Source organism: Capricornis sumatraensis, chromosome 6, assembly GCF_032405125.1.
Source record: "Capricornis sumatraensis isolate serow.1 chromosome 6, serow.2, whole genome shotgun sequence".
Lineage (NCBI taxonomy): Eukaryota > Metazoa > Chordata > Mammalia > Artiodactyla > Bovidae > Capricornis > Capricornis sumatraensis.
In genome coordinates, this window is record NC_091074.1 from 110,942,599 (window position 1) to 110,964,736 (window position 22,138).

General features: G+C 42.2%; 1 protein-coding gene across 1 annotated transcript in view; it reads left to right on the forward strand.

The window, feature by feature from the left end:
* Positions 1–22,138, forward strand: part of SNX30 (sorting nexin family member 30) — a 103,467-nt gene that overhangs the window by 49,895 nt on the left and 31,434 nt on the right. Inside the window, exon 3 of the mRNA XM_068974524.1 lies at positions 12,325–12,435. Within this exon, the coding sequence (XP_068830625.1) occupies positions 12,325–12,435 (111 nt within the window). The remainder of the gene's footprint in view (positions 1–12,324; positions 12,436–22,138) is intronic.

Here is a 22,138-nt window from a genome sequence, read left to right on the forward strand (position 1 = left end):
TATGGTGACAGTGTTTAATATGTTAATATCTCATTACTTTCTCTCTCTCTCTCTCTCCTTTTTTTTTTGTTTTTGTTTTGGCTGCACTGTGTAACATGTGGGATCTTAGTTCCCCAAACAGGGATTGAACCTGAGCCCCTTGGACTTCCAGGGAAGTCCCAGAATCTCTTTACTGTTGAAATTTATGAGTCATTATATCAGCCTGAAGCTCTGTGATGAGACCATGATTTTAATCTGGTGTCATTAGACTTGATGTCAAAAAAGGATGGGAATTAATATTGATTGACTTTGTGCCACGGGCCACTGTGTTACTGCCTGGTCTTTCCTGCACTGGTTGATGTTTGAAAATTTGTGTGTGTGTACATGCACACGTGCTAACTCAGTTTTCCCCCATCTCTTTTGCCACTGGGTAATATTCCTCAGTATCACTAGGTGCTTCAGTGTGTAGCATGTCCTCAGAGGTTCTAGGTTGATACATGTATTCCCATGAGTCATTTCTAGTTAGTTATTTTTTTCCCCTTGTTGTTGTTCAATTGCTAAGTCGTGTCTGACTCTTTGAGACCCCATGGACTGTAGCCAGCCAGGCTCCTCTGTCCATGAGGTTTCCCAAGCAAGAATACTGGAGTGGGTCACCATTTCCTTCTCCAGGGGATCTTCCCCACCCAGGGATCGAACCTGCGTCCCGTACATTGTAGGTGTGTTCTTTACCACTGAGCCACCAGGGAAGCCTTGGGAAATCAGAACTTTGACTACATGTGCCTTTGTTGGCCTTTTTCACCCTGGGGTCAGCTCATCTTTTAGCCTGTAGTCAGTGAAATGCAAGCCTGGTTTGCTCGCATTTGTGCGCTAAACAGCTGAATGGCGAGGTGGCCCCTTTGCTGGCCCAGCAGTGCTCGCCTGCCTTGCTGCACCCCCGCCCCTTCTGTCCTCCGCCCCACAGTGTGCCTCCCTGCCATTGGGCTCTCAGGCTGACACGCTCCTGCAGCTCCCCACGCTCTCCTCTGCCTCCTCTCTGCCCTCCCTTGGCCCCTTTCTCCGTTGTGCTCTTACTTCTGTCTCTTTTCCTGGGGTTATTTTATTTTCTCTTAAGTCAGGATTATCTCAGAATGGTCCCTTCCAAGTTCCAATCCCACATTTTCCCTTGGCTTGAAGGACAACACCTCAAGGCTGAACTTATTGCAAGGTTCAGTTTTTACTTCTTACTGTGAATTCCACTTCTGACCTCAAATCAGACTCTTTTTCTTCTCCTGTTTCAAATAGTGACACCAAGTTTAATACCTTGGTGATTCACCTGGAGCCTTCTTTCTGAGTGTTGTATAAAAAGGATGCTTAGGGATATGTGAAAAGGAGAAAAGGAAGGATATAGCCATCTGAATGCAGAGTTCCAAAGAATAGCAAGAAGAGATAAGAAAGCCTTCCTCAGTGATCGATGCAAAGAAATACAGGAAAACAACAGAATGGGAAAGACCAGAGATCTCTTCAAGAAAATTCGAGATACCAAGGGAACATTTCATGCAGAAGATGGGCTTGATAAAGGACAGAAATGGTATGGTCCTAACAGCAGAAGATATTAAGAAGAGGTGGCAAGAATACACAGAAGAACTGTACAAAAATGATCTTCACGACCCAGATAATCACGATGGTGTGATCACCTAGAGCCAGACACCCTAGAATGTGAAGTCAAGTGGGCCTTAGCATCACTATGAACAAAGCTAGTGGAGGTAGATGGAATTCCAGTGGAGCTATTTCAAATGCTGAAAGATGATGCTGTGGAAGTGCTGCACTCAATATTCTAGCAAATTTGGAAAACTCAGCAGTGGCCACAGGACTAGAAAAGGTCAGTTTTCATTCCAATCCCAAAGAAAGGCAATGCCAAAGAATGCTCAAACTACTGCACAATTGCACTTATCTCACATGCTGGCAAAAAAGAAAGAAAGAGGGAAGAAAGGAAGAAAGAAAGAAAGTGAAGTCGCTCAGTTGTGTCCAACGTTTTGCAACCTCATGGACTGTAGCCTACCAGGCTCCTCTGTCCATGGGATTTTCCAGCAAGAGTACTAGAGTGGGTTGCCATTTCCTTCTCCAGGGGAACTTCCCAACCTAGGGATCGAACCCAGGTCTCCTGCACTGCAGGCAGATGTATTACTGTCTGAGCCACCAGGGAGGTCCACATGCTGGCAAAGTAATGCACAAAATTCTCCAAGCCAGGCTTCAACAGTATGTGAACTGAGAACTTCCAGATGTTCAAGCTGGATTTAGAAAAGGCAGAGGAACCAGAGATCAAATTGCCAACATCCGTTGGATCATAGAAAAAGCAGGAGAATTCAAAAACAAATCTACTTCTGCTTCATTGACTATGCCTTTGACTGTGTAGATCACAACAAACTGGAAAATTCTTAAAGATGTGGAAAACCAGACCACCATACCTGCCTCCTGAGAAAGCTGTATGTAGGTCAAGTAGCCACAGTTAGAACCAGACATGGAACAACAGACTGGTTCCAAATTGGGAAAGGAGTATATCAAGGCTGTATATTGTCACCCTGCTTATTTATGCAGAGTACATCATGGAAAAGGCCAGGCTGGATGAAGTACAAGCTGGAATCAAAATTGCAGGGAGAAATATCAATAACCTCAGATATGCAGATGACACCACCCGTATGGCAGAAAACAAAGAGGAACTAAAGAGTCTCTTGATGAAAGTGAAAGGAGAGTGAAAAAGCTGGCTTAAAACTCAACATTTAGAGAGATTATGCTAAGATCATGGCATCTGGTCCCATCACTTTATGGCAAATAGATGGGGAAACAATGACAGTGAGAGATTTTATTTTCTTGGGCTCCAAAATCACTGCAGAGGGTGACTGCAGCCATGAAATTAAAAGATGCTTGCTCCTCTGAAGAAAGGCTATGACCAACCTAGACAGCATTTTAAAAAGCAGAGATTACTTTGCCAACAAAGGTCCATCTAGTCAAAGTTACAGTTTTTCCAGTAGTCATATATGGATGTAAGAGTTGGACCATAAAGAAGGCTGAGCACAGAAGAATTGATGCTTTGAACTGTGGTCTTGGAGAAGACTCTTGAGAGTCCCTTGGACTGCAAGGAGATTCAACCAGTCCATCCTAAAGGAGATCAGTCCTGGGTGTTCACTGGAAGGACTGATGCTGAAGCTCCAGTACTTTGGCCACCTGATGTGAAGAACTGACTCACTGGAATAGACCCTGATGCTGGGAAAGATTGAGGGCAGGAGGAGAAGTGGACAACAGAGGATGAGATAGTTGGATGGCATCATCAACTCGATGGGACATGGGTTTTAGCAAGCTCCGGAGTTGGTGATAGACAGGGAGTCCATGGCGTTGCAAAGAGTCGGACATTGACTGAGTGACTGAACTGAGTGAACTGAGGGATATTTGAGGATGAGAGAGGGGACAGAGGGGAACACAGGTTCCCAACCACCTGCTCTTGTCTGGGACCCCAACTCCTGCTGAGATTATCAAGTAGAGTTAATGGTCCGAGGATGAGGTTGTGCAAATACTTTATTGCTTTGACTCCCAGGCCTAGTTCAGATTTCTGATGACAAAAACTGGCCAAAGTACAGAGTTGCTTTTCCTGAGCTCAAATGAACCTAGGGCTGGGAACGAATGCAGGCAAAGTGTTCCCCACCCAGGTCTAAGTCATGGGTATCTTATCTCTCTATTTGTGGAGAGCAGCTTTCTCAGGGCCGGCAGATCCCAGGAGTTTTCTCTGCAACTTCTAGAAGATAACATCATAATAACAGAATTACTGAGCATTTCCCACATGCTGTACTTTTATGTGTTTTATTTGCAGTCGAAACCCTTCAAATTTTATATAACTAATACGTGCTCATTACAGAGAAATTAAAAAACTCAAGTAAGTTAAAACAATAAAATAAAAAAACACAAGCTCACCAGCAAGAAATAACGATTTAGAATTCTCTGAACTATTTGTCTCTATCCATTCACAAAAATGAATATTTTGCTAGTGGCCAATTCGCCTAATATGTTGCAAATGTCTTTCGCTGCTAGTAAATGCCAGTGAGCACAATTTTATGCTATCGTTTCTAAGCGTGCAGCAGTATTCCATTCTGTGGATGGACTGTCATTTATTTTGTGCTAAGTGCTTTAAATATATCATCAGTTAATCCTCAATGAAGTAGGTACTGATAGTATTCTTACTTTTGCAAAGGAGGAACCTAAGACACAGCAATAATTGAGAAAATTGCTCAAAGACATGCAACTAACATGTGTTGAAACTTAAACCCAGATCTGTCTTGTGCTGTGCTTTCAAAAAACATGATTTTCCAGAAAGTTCCACCCCCACGCCCCCAGCACTGTGGTGTCTACTACCATGGCCTGACTGTTGAAATTGATGAAGAAGTGCAAGTAGACGGGTGTTAGACATAGAGAGGGGCCTTCTGCTCCCTTTAGAAGCCATGCTCTTCTTGACTTTTATCCCATCACCTGATAGTCATCACTAAAGCTTTTTTGTTGTTCAGTTGCTGAGTCGTGGCCTACTCTTTGCGACTCCATGGACTGCAGCAGGCCAGGCTCTTTGTCCTTCACTGTCTCCCAGAGTTTGCTCAGATTCATGTCCATTGAGTCGGTGATGCCATCCAACCATCTTATCCTCTCTCACCCCCTTTTCCTTTTGCCTTCCATCTTTCCCAGCGTCAGGGTTTTTTCCAGTGAACTGGCTGTTCTATCAGGTGGGCCAAAGTATTGGAGCTTCAGCATCAGTCCTTTCAATGAATATTCAGGACTGATTTCCTTTAGGATTGACTAGTTTGATCTCTTTGCAGTCCAAGAGACTCTCAAAAATCTTCTCCAGCACCACAGTTCAAAAGCTTCAGTTCTTTGGCGCTCAGCCTTCTTTATGGTCCAACTCTCACATCTGTACATGACTATTGGAAAAACGTAACTTTGGTTATACAGACCTTTGTCAGCAAAGTGTTGTCTCTGCTTTTTAATACGCTGTCTAGGTTTTTTTTAAATAACTTTCCTTTCAAAGAGCAAGCATCTTTTAATTTCATGGCTACAGTCACAATATGCAGTGATTTTGGAGCCCAAGGCTTATGCCCCAATTAATTCCTCTCTTCAAATGCCTCAGTGGTCAACAGAGGCTAAATGCTGCTGAGGTCAAGTTATATATAAGGATTACAAAGAGAATGGTAGATTTAATGACCAGAAGGCTGTTGATGACTAAGGTGAGAGCAGTTTCACTGTGGTGGTGGTACAGCGCCCCGTTTGGCAATGAAAGTAACGAGAGAAGAGCAGTGGCTGTAGTGGGGTTGTGGCTTTGAGGGGAGAGGCATTTTGTTAGGACAGAAGAGACTTGTATCAGTGCCACGTGGCCAATGTTGGTAGAGAAGAACTGGGTCAGAGGTTGGAGGTAAGGATGGAAGCCACTGAGGAGGAGGGGGGAGAGAGTCCTGAGCAGAATTGGGGGAAGGAACAGCCTCCATTGAGGGAGGCCCACTTTTCCCATTGTTTCTGGAGGAAAAAGGGAAGTAGGAGTTTTTTGTGGCAGGAAGTTGAGGGATTCTTTGCTTATATCTGCAGTTTTCCCATTAAGAGATAACCAAGTCTTTACAAAGAGTGAAGGGGGAGGTTTTAAAGTGGTGCTTAGAAGCTTTCAAAACTTTGCATTTACTCATGAAAAATGGGGAAGAGAATTGACTAAGGAAGTATCCAGAGATTGCTTGGCAGTGTTTCGGGTCCAGTTGTAGAATTCATGGTTTCAGTGTGTTTCTCTGATTTTGTTTTTCCTTCAGAGAGTGCCTAAGTCTGGAAAAGCAGACAGTAGGTGGTTGCATTTTTGCCAGAGCTGCTTAAACGGTGGGCTACCCAGATGGCGCTAGTGGCGAAGAACCTGCCTGCCAGTGCAGGAGACAGACGCATGTTCGATCCCTCAGTTGGGAAGATCCCCTGGAGGAGGGTATGGCAACTCCAGTATTCTTGCCTGGAGAATCCCATGGACAGAGGAGCCTGGAGGGCCACAGTCCATAGGGTTGCAAAGAGTCAGACAGGACTGAAGCGACTTAGCATGCACGCATGAATGACAGCTTGGAAGGGGCATTTAGGATATCAGCAGGGAAGAGGCTGAAGTGATTCATCGTGGAACTGACGGCTGAATAAGGAAGAAGTAAAGACAAGAGTGGATGGATTGTCAGGAACTGTAGATCCCGAGGCTGAATAAACAGGGGTACTGGGAAATGGAAGAGTCTGTACTGTAGGAGGTGCCAGTTAGCAAGGGAGATGTCTGAATTTCAGCGTGATGGCAACGTCTGTGGGGCGGCCGTGGGCATGGGGTGAGGTGCTGTTGGCTTGGAGGTGAGTGTTGTGTGTGGGAACACCTGGGTCTTGAGGGCAGCGCCGTTACAAAGCCTGAGAGCCTGGCCTATCAGGGAGTCAGCAGAAGGGCCGGCGTGTCAGCGGGTGACAGCGCGAGGAGGGCCAGAGAGGTCTGTGTCCTGACGGCAGGGCCTCTCAGGCATTTTCAGGCCGTGGCGGAGCGCAGGAGGAGCGAGCCGGCCGTCACCAGCGGCTCTCCCGCTCTCAGAGGTCTGTGAGATGTGAACGCCTGCAGCTCTCCGCCTGATGGCACAGCAAGGTGGAGGGCGGGGTGTGGTCTCGGGAGAGCCAGCGTTCAGGACGTGAGCAGGTCGGGGAACTGCAGGACCGTGACTTACGGAACAGGAGTCCCAGGGAACTAGGTGGCAAGATCTAAGGAGGAGGTAAATGGGAGCGCAGAGGGAGGCAGCCGGAAGCCTCTTCAGGTGTGCTGAGCGCCGCGGGGCTTTGAAGCAGAACGAGATGCTGCTGCTGCTGCTAAGCCGCTTCAGTCGTATCCGGCTCTGTGCGACCCCATAGACGGCAGCCCACCAGGCTCCCCCGTCCCTGGGACTGTCCAGGCAAGAACACTGGAATGGGTTGCCATTTCCTTCTCCAGTGCATGAAAGTGAAAAGTGAAAGTGAAGTCGTTCAGTCGTGTCCGACTCCCAGCGACCCCATGGACTGCAGCCTACCAGGCTCCTCCACCCATGGGATTTTCCAGGCAAGAGTACTGGAGTGCGCTGGCTACCATTTGATAAGGGAAGAGGTCCTTTCTACAGGGAGGGAGTTGCTTAGGCTTCTTAGGATCCAGCTGTGGCCTAGATAGATGGCATTTATTACGAAAGACTGAATCTCTCTAGAGTGAAAGGACTGCAAATTTTGAATTTAATGAAAATTCTTAGGAGAAGCTTCAGTCCACAGTCACTGGAGGAGTAAAGAGGCATTCTTTTGTGGGAAGGTGAGGCCCAGGGGACTGGGTGAGCTCCTGGGTGGTTGATTTTACTGTGGCCCTGTGCTTAGTCTTCCAGCGTGTTAACAAAACGGGCTGGAGATGCTTAAGAGTGACCAAGGAGATATTCGTAGGGTGCAACGGTGAAAATGGATATTCTTCATTACCACTCTTGTGCTCCGTTGCCTATTTGTAGATCTGACTTTAGGTGTGTACACATGATCTGGTGATCTTGTGGAACATTCTAGACTGTGGAACACAGTAAGGTGTGAAGTGGTTGCCTCTCATCATGGGATTGTGGGTGTACACTTTTTTATTGTTTTGTTGACTACAGATACTAGAAAATAGAGATAGACACTTTTTAGTACTTTATTTTTCTAAGTTAGACTCTGAATTTCAGAGAGGAAAATTTTACTGCAGACTCAGAGTTGGGGTTTTATTGACCTGCAACTGTTACGAGCACTGTGTGTCTTATAACAGACGATTTCCCTCCAGAAATTCACAGTAATGTCTGTGGCCCAGTTTTAACAAGCATGCAGAATTCCAAGGTGAGTGTGTGTTGCTAGCCTCATTCTCAGCTCTACTTTTTCTTTCTGTCCTTATTTTTCCTCTATCTTGCTCACCTACTTCTAATTTATGTCGCTTGATCATATTCCAAGTATCACTATATCTTTTCTAGAACAAGAAGTGGTAAAGATAAGTAAAATAAATATTGGGTCAGCAATTGTGAGCTTCCTTTCTGTTTTATGATTTTTTTTTTCATGTTACTGGTTTCCAAAGCATCAAACAAGTTTCACTGATTTCTTAAGTCCTCTGTCCTTAAACGAGTTAGTTTTTAAAATGAGTAGGTTTGTTTGTAACTATTAAAAGTATTATACAAGAATATTAGAAAGTTTGGAAGTTAAGCTGCATGTAAAGTAGATAGTTGTCATTATCAGTTCTACATTTTTCTTCTAACTTTTTATGTCAAAAATTTTAATACCAATGAAATCATATACAATTTCATATCCTACTTTTTTTCTTAAAACTATATTGAAACATTTTTGTTGTTAAAAATAACTTGTAGGCATGATTACTGATAACTGTAGAATAATTATACAATAATTTCCTTGACCATTTTTTTATTGTTGGATATTTAATTTCTTTGAATTTATTTAAATAATATTTCAGTGAACATCATTATACAAATATCTTTGCCACAATTTAAAAAAGTATTTTCTAATGATAGAGTCCTAGACATAGAATAGTAGCAGTTAAAGACAAATATATAAAGGGGCTTCCCAGGTGGCACAGTGGTAAAGAATTTGCCTGCCAATACCGGAGACTCAGAAGCTGCGGGTTCAATTCCTGGGTGAGGACGATCCCCTGGAGTAGGAATGGCAACCTGCTGGAAAATTCCGTGGACAGAGGAGCCTGGTGGGCTATACAGTCCATGGGTTTGCAAAGGGTCAGACATGACTGAGTGACTGAACACACACACACACACACACACACACACACACACACACAGAGGCCACAAATAAAGGGGATAATTCAGGCAGATATTTTTAAAAGCTTACAATGAGGGCAGCCTTCTTACCAGTGACACTAAAAGTAGCAACCCTAAAGGGGAAAAAAATGGATAAATTTGACTATTTAACAATTTAAAAAATTCTGTGTAATAAAAGCTATTTGGCAATTATGATAGGTTAAATGGCTCTAAAGCATTTTCACATATGGAAAAGACTAGACTCACAAATTAAAAATAAACTTCTCTAACAAAAGAAGAAAAATATGCAGCCAACAAATATTCTAAAAGATATTCAATTGAAACAGTCATTAAATAAACAAAACAGATATACTATTTTTCAGTTAGAATTCCATCAGAGATAACCAGTACTGAGAATATATGGTTAGAAAATAAATTGGTCTATATCTGGAAATAGTTTGTTGATTAAAAATTAGTATAATCTTTCATATTTACTGTTTCATACTTTCAAGAGAATTATCAAACAGTTGCTCAGTGATGTTTGCTGTAATGATCTATTGGTTGAAAAATTAGAAATAACCTAAACGGTTATTTGGTTTAATTATGGTATATCCATGTGGATTATATTGATATAGAAAGATATCCAAGATATATTAAAGAGATACAGAAAATATGAGTGACTATGCATAGGAAAAAACATGGAAACTGTAATATAATTGCATTTTTCTCTGTTTAGAGGGATTATGGTTTTTATTTTGTATTACTTTAATTTTCCTGACGTTTTAAAATAAATGTGTCGTCTAAATAAGAAGGAAAAACAAACAACAAAAAAAAGCAATTGCCTGAAAGTAAAATTGGTTACAGCAGAAATAAAACTTGTGTTTCATCATACATACTGCTTTTTGTGGTTATCAAAGATTGATTTTAAAGTTAGAGTAGAAATGTTACATAGACTATAATTCAGTGAAATGGTTTTGCAAACTATAATAAAGGGGAGCAACCAGTTGATATCATGTAACATTTAGGAGGGCAGAAAGCAGAGCCCTCTTACCACTTCTGTTTACAATGAAAACGAGTTGCATTAATTTGTCATCATTCAAAACCTACTTCTCATGAGCCCATAATCATTGGCAAGTCCCCAGACAGAGTCTGTTGGGGGCGCTCTGCAGGGTCTTGAAGCACTTCCGTTCCAGCTGCCTTCCTGCCGTTGAGGGAACCGAAGCTCTGGGAGTCGTGGTGGCGTCCCAGAGATGCTGGGACTGCTCATGCCCCTGCCTCAGGTGCGGGGCCAGGCTCTGTTGTTAATTGTTCTTGTTATTCGGTGGCTCAGTTGTGACCCCATGGACTGAAGCACACCAGGCTCCTCTATCCTCCACTATGTCCCCGAATTTGTTCAAACTCACGTGCTTTGAGTTGGTGGTGCTATCCAATCGTCCTGTCCTTGCTGCCCCCTTCTCCTTTTGCCTTCAAATTTTCCCAGCATCTAGGGGCTAGCCACCCTGGTGGCTCAGAGGTAAAGTGTCTGCCTCCAATGTGGGAGACCTGGGTTTGAGCCCTGGGTCAGGAAGATCCCCTGGAGAAAGAAATGGTAACCTACTCCAGTATCCTCGCCTGAAGAATCCCATGGACAGAGGAGCCTGGCGGGCTGTAGCCCGCAGGGTCTCAAAGAGTCGGACACGACTGAGTGACTTCACTTCACTTTCCCAGCGTCAGGGTTTCTTCCAGTGAGTTGGCTCTTTGCATCAAGTGGCCAAAGTGCCAGGCTACTGCCCATGTTTCTGTCACCCTTGTGCCTAGAGATTCATAGTGATTTAGATTTAACTTTTTTCCTTCTCCTCTCTCTCTCTGGAGTTCTGCAACACTCATTCCTCTGGGGAGCCTTCTAATAAATCATAAATGCCTCATTAAACAAACGTGCCCATGTCTCCCGCTCCTGCCTCTGCTTCACAGGGGAAGGTTGTGTTTCGTGGGCATATGCTGGTGTGCAGAACTTTGACAAGGGGAAAAGAGGCAGGAAGAGTTGGGGTTTTGTCCAAGATCGAGTCCTTTGACTTCACAGTTTTGCTCAGTCTGTGAGCCTGGCTTCTGGGGAGGATGAAATCATAATTTTTGATGCCAGAGCTGTTCACTGGCTGCTTCTGTGATGGATGACTCTTGTTTATGTGTTTTTAAGGTTTTCTTGGTGCCATGGATTAAAACAGACTTTTGATGTGAAAGATTTCAATAAGTTTATAAAAGATAGCTTGAGCCATTTTTATTCTGTGCTTTAAATTCTGAGAACTATGACTGTCATATAGTCGGTACCCTCATAGGGAAAAGTGGTGTATCGGAGACATAATTTTGGTTTGGACTAATTAATGTATAAAAATCTTGCTTTGGTATAAACGCATTTTATTTAGTATTGGTTTTTGTTGTTAAGTGTTGAAATCACATTTCAGAAAACTTAAATTCAGGGAAGGGGATGTGATTAATATTTTTTTCTGCCATACAATGATATTTTAGTATCATTTCCTTCTAGATTAAAAACAAAATCATCTAAAATGCAGTATAGTTTCAGGCTTATGGTCCTGGCAGGATATGGCAGAGTAGGCAAAACCTTTTCTATTTTCATCTAATCTGGTTCCTAAATGAGCAGGTAATCTGTTATCTCTACTTTTTGTTTTTTTTTGGCAGAACTTATCAGCATATTTAGCAGAAGGTGGAAACTTTTTTTTTTTAATTTTTTTTTTTTTTTTTTTTTTTGGTCTTACTATTTCAGAATTTATTTTGCCTCTAAAATAACTTTTCCATATACACATAGTATATAGTTCCATATATACATAGTTTTATATTATAAAAACCTGAAGGCGAAACTTTCTCATAGCAGTGTTTTAATGGAGTTCTACACAATTTCAAATGAAAGTTCTTTTACATAGTAGGTACAATATTCAATATCCAGAGGCAATTTCCTTTGCAAGCCAAAGTCATAGTAGCTGGTCATGATTCAAAATATTTTCAGGTAGTTGTACAGATTGCTAACAGGTACCACTGTGAATTATTCCAAATAATTTTTTTTTTAAACAGAGTCACAGGTTTGGATTCAGAAAGCAAGATTCTCAGTGGAATTACTCTGTGTGTGTGTTATTCACTTCAGTCGTGTCTGACTCTTTGCGACCCCATGGACTATAGCCCTCCAGGCTCCTCTGTTCATGGGATTCTCCAGGCAAGAATACTGGAGTGGGTTGCCATTTTCTTCTCCAGGGATCTACTAAAAGAAATTTTCAAAGTTAAGCTTGGAGATGAATCAGATGTTTTCTGAACACAATTTTGGGGGATAGTTCCATTTCCGAGGGGAATGAAATCTCAACATTTTCCATATAGATCCTTGAAATGTTTAACTGGACCCCACGCCTAGACTCGTCATTCTATCCTGGGAAACCCTGCCATGTGGCTGGCGTGTTTGGTGGAAGGAAAGTGTGTTCTTGCCCAGTTAGGTTATCCAGAAAGAGCTTTTTTCCTTCCCTGCTGCCAAGACAGCTGCTCTTTCCTTACCCTGATTTTGTTCTGCTCTTCTCATTTGCAGAGTACTCGGGTGGAGTTTGACCTGCCAGAATATTCTGTCCGTCGAAGATACCAGGATTTTGACTGGTTGAGGAACAAACTGGAAGAATCCCAGCCCACTCATCTCATTCCCGTAGGTACTAAGTCAGTACAGCTTGTTACTCACTTTCCCTTCTTTCTCTTTCCTGACAGTGTTCACTCAACTCTCATCCCTCAAATTATGGGCAAACACTGCCTTACATTTTATACCAGATCCACCCATCAACTGTTCATTTTGTGGATACTGTATAATTATTTCACATTTTGGGCTTTGATTTCTGATCTGCTATACAGTATGCTGGTTTCTTGGGTGGAGTGGGGTAGATGTTCATATTCCTTGTGACAAGGAGATTGATTTTTGTTTTTTTTTTAAAGTATGGAGAGTTCTAGTTCTCCTTTGCTGCCTCCTCAAAGGCTGGCTGTTGCATCCTTCCTAGATACAGTTCTGAGGTTTGGAGAGCTGCCACCAGGTGGAGAAAGATGCCTCAGATTACAGCTGGCTGGGTTTTCTTGAGACATGGGTAATTCAGGGAGCAGGAATCTAGCACACAATCCATCAACCATAGCTTTTCCTTTAAAACAACAAACCCAAAGCCGCCTAACTCTATTTATTGAAGAAACATACTACTCATCCGTTACTTTAGTTGCACATTAAAAAAAAAAAAAAACCTAGAGCAAATAAAATTTAAAAGACTACTTAAAATCAGCATACATGTGGAGTACTTCTCTGACTACTTTCTCTTTGAAGTATAAATGACTATTTAGATCCTAGATGCTTCTTGAGCTTTGGGGCTTTAGGGAAATTTGGGTCATGAAACACTTCAATAGGGCTTTCAGTTCAGTTCAGTTCAGTTGCTCAGTCGTGTCCGACTCTTTGCGACCCCATGAATCGCCTCACGCCAGGCTTCCCTGTCCATCACCAACTCCCGGAATTCACTCAGACTCACGTCCATCGAGTCCGTGATGGCATCCAGCCATCTCATCCTCTGTCATCCCCTTCTCCTCCTGCCCTCAGTCCCTCCCAACATCAGAGTCTTTTCCAATGAGTCAACTCTTCGCATGAGGTGGCCAAAGTACTGGAGTTTCAGCTTCAGCATCATTCCCTCCAAAGAAATCCCAGGGCTGATCTCCTTCAGAATGGACTGGTTGGACCTCCTTGCTGTCCAAGGGACTCTCAAGAGTCTTCTTCAACACCACAGTTCAAAAGCATCAATTCTTCGGTGCTCAGCTTTCTTCACAGTCCAACTCTCACATCCATACATGACCACTGGAAAAACCATAGCCTTGACTAGATGGACCTTTGTTGGCAAAGTAGTGTCTCTGCTTTTCAACATGCTGTCTAGGTTGGTCATAACTTTTCTTCCAAGGAGTAAGCATCTTTTAATTTCATGGCTGCAGTCACCATCTGCAGTGATTTTGGAGCCCCCCCCAAAATAAAGTCTGACACTGTTTCCACTGTTTCCCCATCTATTTCCCGTGAAGTGATGGCTTTATCTTTCAGTAAAAACCTTGGCTGGGTAACTTCTCAGCACTGCCTGCTGCATCTTCCAGTCATCCCCTCATGGTTGGAAGAGGCTGGCTATGCTGGGAGCACTCTAGCAGTTTTCTTAATTTTCAGGGCAGAAGTGGCCATGTTGCTAGTGCTGTGATGAGCATGAACCCTACCCCCGCCCCGTCAGCCCCTACTCCCTAGTCCCATTCCCTCTGCTCTTGAAGCCTAAAGTTTCCCTTTTCCTTTTTTTGATCACTTAAAGACATGCCAAAAGAAAAAAAAAAAAAGCCAATAGTTTGTAAGCAGTTGAAACTATTCCTTAAAGATATTAATTTGGCAAAATTGGCGACTAGTGAATTTTTTTTAAATAGACTTTTTATTTTAGAACAGTTTTAGATTTACCGAATTCTTGAGAAGACAGTGCAGTGAGTTCTCAGACCTCACGGCCAGTTTGGCTTATTATAAACATTTTCTATTAGCATGGCACGTTTGTCACAAATAACGAACCAGTACCACTTTACATTTAGTTTCCTTAGTCCCAGGCTGTCTTGGTTGTGACGGTTTCTCAGGCTTTCCTGGTTTGGGATGACCTGGATCGCTTTGAGGAGTACTGGTCAGGCTTTTTGTGGAATGTTCCTCAGTTGAGATTTGTCTGGTGTTTTGCTCGCAGTTAGCCAGGAGTGATGTGTTTTGCGGAGGAAAAGCACAGAGGTTAAGTACAATCCTCGTTACATCATGAAAGGGTACATAATCTTCTTCACCTGCTTTGAGGTAATGCTTGTCAGGTTTTTCCACCGTACAGTTACCCCTTTTTTCTCTCCTCTGTAGAAAGTTGCTCTTTATGTGTAGTCCATATTATGCATAAGGGGAATTAATGCGCCACCTCCTGGCAACTAGGTGAATTTGAAGTTCCGCACTTAAAGATCAAAGTTAGACAGCGACACCTGCTGGTAAAACATAGTAGCCTCATGTGTAGACACAAGCCAGAATTAGGAGACTGGAAGTCTTCCAGAATGCCCAAGGTGAATTTTTAAGTCTGTTATCTTTAACCAGTATCCTTAAGTCTGGTTTCCTTTGATCTGGATGGAAGCATTGAGTAGAAGGTACTTTTGAAGCATGTAGAGATTTAAATTTCTTCGTAAATTCTTAGTGCATATCTGGGAAGGAGAGAGATTCAATGTAGGAGAGCATTTCTGACTTAAACATGAAAGTCAGACTGGAAACCGTTTTTTCCCCAGAAGTTCACTTTACAGCAGCTTTTCTAGGAGGTGATTGTTTGTTGTTAATAATCAACTTTGTGTTGGTCCTCTTACAGCCCTTGGGAAGGTGAGGGATTATGAGATGGACAAAGATGCCTCTCCAGGAGAGTTTATTATCAGAGGGAGACCCAGTAAACATATAGCGTAGTTATTGTTTCAATTTTCATTTCTTTTTTTTTAAAGAAAAGCTTTATTGAGTTCTGATTAATATACCATACAATTCACCCATTTGAAAATACAAGTCAAGAGCTTTTAGTGTATTCATAGAGCCATCAGCAGATCAGTTTTAGAACCTTTTCATGATCCCTAAAAGAAACCTCTTAATCCTTTGCCTGTTAATTCCAAGCCCTGTCTTTCCCAGTGCCTGGCGACCACTACTCTATGTTCTGTCTCTATAGGTGTGCCTATTTCTGGACGTTTGATATACGGAGAATCATACACAGTGGTCTTTTGTGCCAGTTTTTTCCATAGCGTAATGTTTTCAGTGTTCATTCGTGTTCTAGCACGTGTCAGTCCGTGCTTTGTTTTTGTTGTCAGATGAGCATCCCTTCTATGGATATATCACATTTTCTCTGTTTGCTGCCTTTGATGGACAGTTGGGTTGTTTTCACTTTTTGGCTGCTGTGAATAATGCTGCTATGAACATTCATGTGTGAGTTATTGTGTGGACATATGTTTTCATTTTTCTCGGGTGTATACCTAAGACTATAATTGCTGAATCGTGTTTGACTGTGTATTTAACCTTTTGAGGAACTGTGAGACTGTCTTCCAAAGTGGCTGCTTCATTTTATGTTCACGCCAGCAGTGTGTGAGGGTTCTGTTTCCTCCACGTCTGCATCAACCCTGGTTATAACCTTTCCTGTTGATAATAGCCACCCTAGAAGACTCTTGAGAGTCCCTTGGACTGCAAGGAGATCCAACCAGTCCATCCTAAAGGAGATCAGTCCTGGATGTTCATTGGAAGGACTGATGTTAAAGCTGAAACTCCAGTACTTTGGCCACCTGATGCGAAGAGCTGACTCATTGGAAAAGACCCTGATGCTGGGAAAGATTGAGGGCAGGAGGAGAAGGAGATGACAGAGGATGAGATGGTTGGATGGCATCACTGACTCAATGGACATGGGTTTGGGTGGACTCTGGGAGTTGGTGATGGACAGGGAGGCCTGGCGTGCTGCGGTTCATGGGGTCGCAAAGAGTCGCACACGACTGAGCGACTGAACTAAACCTAACTGAATGGGGATGGATTGGTATCTCTCTGTGGTTTTGATTTGCATTTCCCTGACAGCTAGCATCCAACCATCTCATCCGCGTTCGCTCCCTTCTTCTTCTACCTCAGTCTTTCCCAGCATTTCCCAGTTTTCAACATTCCCCAGGCTTTTTCCCAGGGAATCGTCTCTTTGCAACAAAAGGAGCTTCAGCATGAGTCCTTCCAATGAATATTCAGGGCTGATTTCCTTCAGGATGGACTGCTTTGGTCCTTGCCGTCCAAGCGACTCTCAAGAGTCTTCTCCAGCACCGGCTTGTCCTTTTATCATTGCATTAAGACGGTTCTTTATATAATCTGCATACTAGGCCCTTTTCAGGTATATGATTTGCAAAAATTTTCTCCCATGTAATGACTTGTCTCTTTATTTTCTTGATGGTATCCTGTGAAGTTTTAAAATTTTAATGAAGTCCAGTTTACCTATTGTACCCTGTGTGTGTGGGCTTTTGGTGTTTTAGCTAAGAAACCATTGCCTAATCCCAGATCATAGAGATTTACATCTATGTTGCTCACTGAAATTTTTATAATTTTAGCTCTTATATTTAGGTCTTTACCCTATTTTGAGTTTGTTTTTGTACGGTTAGTTTTCATTATCCAGGTAGTGAAGCTGGATATCTTCCTGTGACTTCACTGGAGGTTGGCATTTCTTTTATGAATTGCCTCTTCATTTGAAAATTTTTTTCCTCATTGTTTTGTGAATACTCTGTATATCTGCAAAGGACATTAACCCAGTTGAGAATATCTATTTTTTTCTTAGTTACCTTTTTTCTTCAACTTGACTCTGTAATAGTAGTATCCCTTCCCTCCCAGCCATGGTAATTTTTCCCGTACAGTTTCTGGCTTTGAAGCTTGTTTCTAACCTAGGATGTTAAGAAAAAAAAAAGTAATATATTTTCTTCTGTTACTTTTATGTCCTCGTGTTTAGTGCTTAAAGCTGGAGTGTATTTTGACGTGAGATGGGGAGATCTTGTTTTTTCAGATGGTAAGTTGTCCCACAACTGCTTAGGAGTAGTCAGTCACCTATATCATAGCTCGTGTGTTAGACTCTGTCATGCATTAGATTTGTATAGTCTTGGGCTGTTTCTGAACCTTCTGGTTCATCGATCTCTTTAGTGTGGTATCCCTGCTACACTATTGAATTATTATAAGTTTACAGAATGTATCAGCATCTGGTTGGATAGGTCCCTGTCTCTACCCACAGTATTCTTTGTTTTCCAAGTTTTTTCGGCTATTTGCACACGCTTTATTTTTCAAGGGAACGTTAGAACTTTAGTGAATCAGCTGGAAAATTGGGAATAATGGTGGAGAAGTGGATTTTTTTGCTTTTTTTTTTTTCTTCCAATTTTAGTCAGCTATGGTTAAAACTTTGTGAGAATTCTGAGCTTTCAGAGCCTATTGCTTATGTTAGGAGCATGGAGATAAAGTTTCCACTTTTTGGAGGGCTTCCCTGGAGCCATGTGAAATGGTAGACAAATAGCCAGCCGGACTTTGGTTCTGGGGAGGCCCCCAAGTTCTTTCATTTGCTTCTTCCCATTGGCTGCCCTGAGGCTTGCCCAGTTTTCAGCCCCAGTGGCTCTGAACTTGGTAGCTTCTGGGGCTCTCCCAGGGAAACTCAACCCCTTACTTCCTAAGTCGACTGTTAGCTTTGCCTGAATAGTATCACAAGATGGTTAATGGTGATGGGTTTTTCTCTCAACCCAATCTTTTCTGCTTTGTGTCTTTAACAAATTCTGTCCTATTAACAGTACCATTATATTCTCTAGTGCTCCAAAAAAAATTTCTCTTTTTATATTGCTTAACTTTTCTGGGATTTGAAAAGAAGAAACAATCAGGTGTTTTTCAAATGGCACCCTAAAGCTAGAGTTGCGCTGGATGGGTATGTTTGTCATCTCGTAATGGCAGTTCACTTTACTTTTCTTTGTAATCTGACAGTGGGAGCCACCAGAGTCTTCACTGTGATGTGGTTTTTGCTTTTTAATTTACATTTTGTCTCGGAAGTTGGCTTTAACACTGCTTCATTAACTAGGGCACAACTCATTACACAGCAGAGAGATTTCATAACTCGATGGGCACAGAGTTTGGAGATGAAGCAAATACATTTATTAAAATCTTTAGTTTTTAGTTTCACTTGGAAATTTAATGCTTGCTTCAATTTTTATGATGGGAGCTTTTCTAGAAAGCTGCATTTGTGTGTATTACGGACCCATTTATGTTTTGGGTAGCGGTAAACACATAGGAATTAATAAGGAGAAATTTGTAATGCAGTGTTTGTTTTTCTTAATATGAAGTAATCAGTAAAATGTCTCACTTCACTCTTTAGTCGGTTCCTTTTTTGTGCTGTTCAGTATATGTGCTTTTAGCTGATCAAGCACGTAAGTTAATAAGCAGTGAATTCACTGGTTGAACCTTGAATTAAATCAGGCTTGGTGACTATTCTTTATAGGAACAAAAATTTTTTTAAATTTTATTTAAGTGTAGTTGAGGCACAACATTATATAAATGACAGGGGTACAGTGTAGTGATTCACAGTGTTTAAAGGTTCTGCTCCACTTATAGTTACCATAGCATATTGGCTATATTTCCAGTGTTGTACAGTATATTCCTGTAGCTTGTTTTGCACCTAATTGTTTGCACCTCTTAGTGTCCTCCTCCCGTAATCGCCTCTCCTCTCTCCCCGCTGGGTACTGCTGGCTGCTCTCTGTATCTGTGAGCCTGCTTCTGGTTTTGTTACAGTCACTCGCTTGTTGTACCTTTTAGATTCCACGTATCAGTGATGATGTTGTTGTTCAGTCTGCCGGTCTTGTTTGACTCCTTACGACCTCATGAACTGCAGCATGTCAGGCCTCTCTGTCCCTCACCGTCTCCTGAAGTTTGCCCAAGTTCATGTCCGTTGCACCGGTGATCTGGCCATCTTATCCTCTGACGCTGTCTTCTCCTTCTGCCCTCAGTCGTTCCCAGCATCAGGGACTTCTCCAGTGAGTCAGCTGTTCGCATCAGATGACCAGAATACTGGAGTTTCAGCTTCAGCATCAGTGCTTCCAATGAGTATTCAGGGTTGATTTCCCTTAAGATGGACTGGTGGGATCTCCTTGCTGTGCAGGGGAGTCTCAGGAGTCTTTTCCAGCGCCACAGTTCAAAGGCATCAGTTCTTCAGCACTCAGCCTTCTTTACGGTCCAGCTGCACAGCCGTGTGTGACCACGGGGATATAAGTGACACCATACAGTATTTTTCTTTCTCTGTAGGACTTATTTCACTTAGTGTAATACCCTCCAAGTCCATCTATGTTGTTTCAGATGGTTAAGATTTCCTTTTCATCTTGATGCTCTTTTATTTGTTTGTTACTTATTTTTGGTTAGGAGCAGTATTTTCTGTTAGTGTGATATGAATAGGAAAAATAGTTTTCTGTCACGTAGCGGCTATGCAGTAAATATCTGTCAAATTGCATAGAAGAAGCAATTAAAAAAATGACAAGAGGACAGTGGACACATAAAGACTGAGCAGTTGAAATCTTTGTCCAGATTTGCTACCCAGAAACAGTAGCTTTTCTGAGACAATCTACTGTACTTTTATTTCATAGATTATAAAATACTTTCTTATAAACTAACATAAAGTATGGTATATATGAAAGTACTTTACCAGAGTATTTAGTGCTCTAAAATGTAAATGTTTTAAGGTTAAACCTTGATATATTTAATAGATTATTGTAACGTTTTGCAAATGGATTTTTGAAGGTTCCAACACACACATATATATATATATATATGCATATGTAGTTTTTTAAAAACTTCATTATGGAAAATGTCAAAGTCGCTTCAGTGCAGTGACCCCTCAATGTACTCATCACCAAGTCTCAGCACATATCAACTCATGACCGGTCTTGTGTCATCTTTGTCCCTACCCACTCCTTCATCCCCATACCAGGTGATTTTTTTCTTTTTCAAAAAAGTGACTTAAACAACATTTTTTAATCTAATAGTTCTGGAAGTCAAAAGTGCAGAATCAGTCTTCATGGATTAATATCAAGAATCCTCGGGTGGATAGCCTATTCCTTCTCCAGCGGATCTTCTGGACCCAGGTCTCCTGCACTGCCGGCGGCTTAGTAGAATAGTTGGTATATTAATATACACGGGGCTGTATCCCTTGTGAAGTTTCTAGGGGGGGATTTGTCCTTCCCTTTTCCGTCTTCTGGAGGCTGCCTGCATTGCTTGGCTCAGGCCCCTCCCTCCACCTTCAAAGCCAGTGGCATTGCATCTCCTCTCCTCTCTGACATCTGGTTCCATCCTTCAATCTTTTTTTTTTTAAATTAAGATAAAATTTACATAACATAAAATTCACCAAAGTGTATGATTCAGTGGCTTTTATTCTATTCACAGTGTTTTGAATCACCATCACTATCTAATTTCAGAATATTTTCATCATCCCGAAAAGAAGTCCCATACCCATTAAGTAGTCCCGTCCAATCCCTTCTTTTTCCCCAGCCCAAATATTATGAATAATGCTGTTTGAACATGTGCTGTACAAGTTTTTGTGTGAAACCTTGCTTTCAGTGATTTTGGCTATATGCCAAGGAGTAGAGTTGCTAGATCGTATGGCAATTCTAAGTTTAAGTTTTTGAGAAACTGCCCAACTGTTGTGCCAGTGGCTGAGCCGTTTTACATGCCTGCCGGCAGTGTGGGAGAATTCCCGTTTCCCTATCTACGTGCCAACATTTGTGATTTTCCTTTCTTTCCCGCCTTTTATGGCCGTCCTAGTGGATTTGCAATGTTATCCCAGGTGATACTTTTTTTTAAAATACTTTGGCTTAAAACATATATGGAAGTGCTGCTGTTTAGTCCACTTCCTTTTTTCTTTCTGCCCTCAGAATTTACAAGTTAATACAAATAGTTGGCATTCATTTGACATCTACCATGTGCTGGGAGCAGTGTTGAGCTCTTCACTTGTATTATTTCACTTACGGGGTATAGTTACCCTCGACTTGACCAGCAGTCCAGACTCATATATGGGCTTCCCTGATAGCTCAGTTGGTAAAGAAGCTGCCTGCAGTGCAGGAGACCTGGGTTCAATTCCTGGGTCCAGAAGATCCTCTGGAGAAGGGATAGGCTACCCACTCCAGTATTTTGGCTTCCCTTGTGGCACAGCTGGTGAAGAATCTGCCTGCAATGTGGGAGACCTGGGCTCGATCTCTGGGTTGGGAAGATCCCCTGGAGAATGTAAAGGCTACCCACTCCAGCATTCTGGCCTAGAGAATTCCGTGGCCTGTATAGTCCATGGGGTCGCAAAGAGTAGGACACAACTGAGTGACTTTCACTTCAGATTTCTATGCATAAACAACCCAGTAGGTAATTATAAGGGTGCGGAAGAGAGTAGATGTATTCTTTTAAGGAAACTTGAAATGGGAAGAAACAAACTTATGAAGCCACAGACATTTGACAATAAGACTGCTTATTACGGAAGGAAATTCTGTTTGCAGAAGGATTCACTCCCAGGTTCCTTTAACTAGCAAGCTTCTTTGGTTCATTAAACCACGTTCAAGGTACTAAATCTGAAGAATGGATAACTCTTTTCAGAAGGTTGTCTGTTGTGTGAAATGAGGCACACCTAACTACTTATTTGCTCATTAGACCTTTTCCCTGATGCTTGTTCAGCGTAAGCAGATGGGAGTGTGCTCAGCAGGACTCATGAGATTAAAATGTCACTGGATTTGGTAATTAGAAAGTTTTGATGATTTGAGAAGAGTGGTTTCTGCATTAGGCAGGGATGGGGCAGAGAAATGCAGCCTTG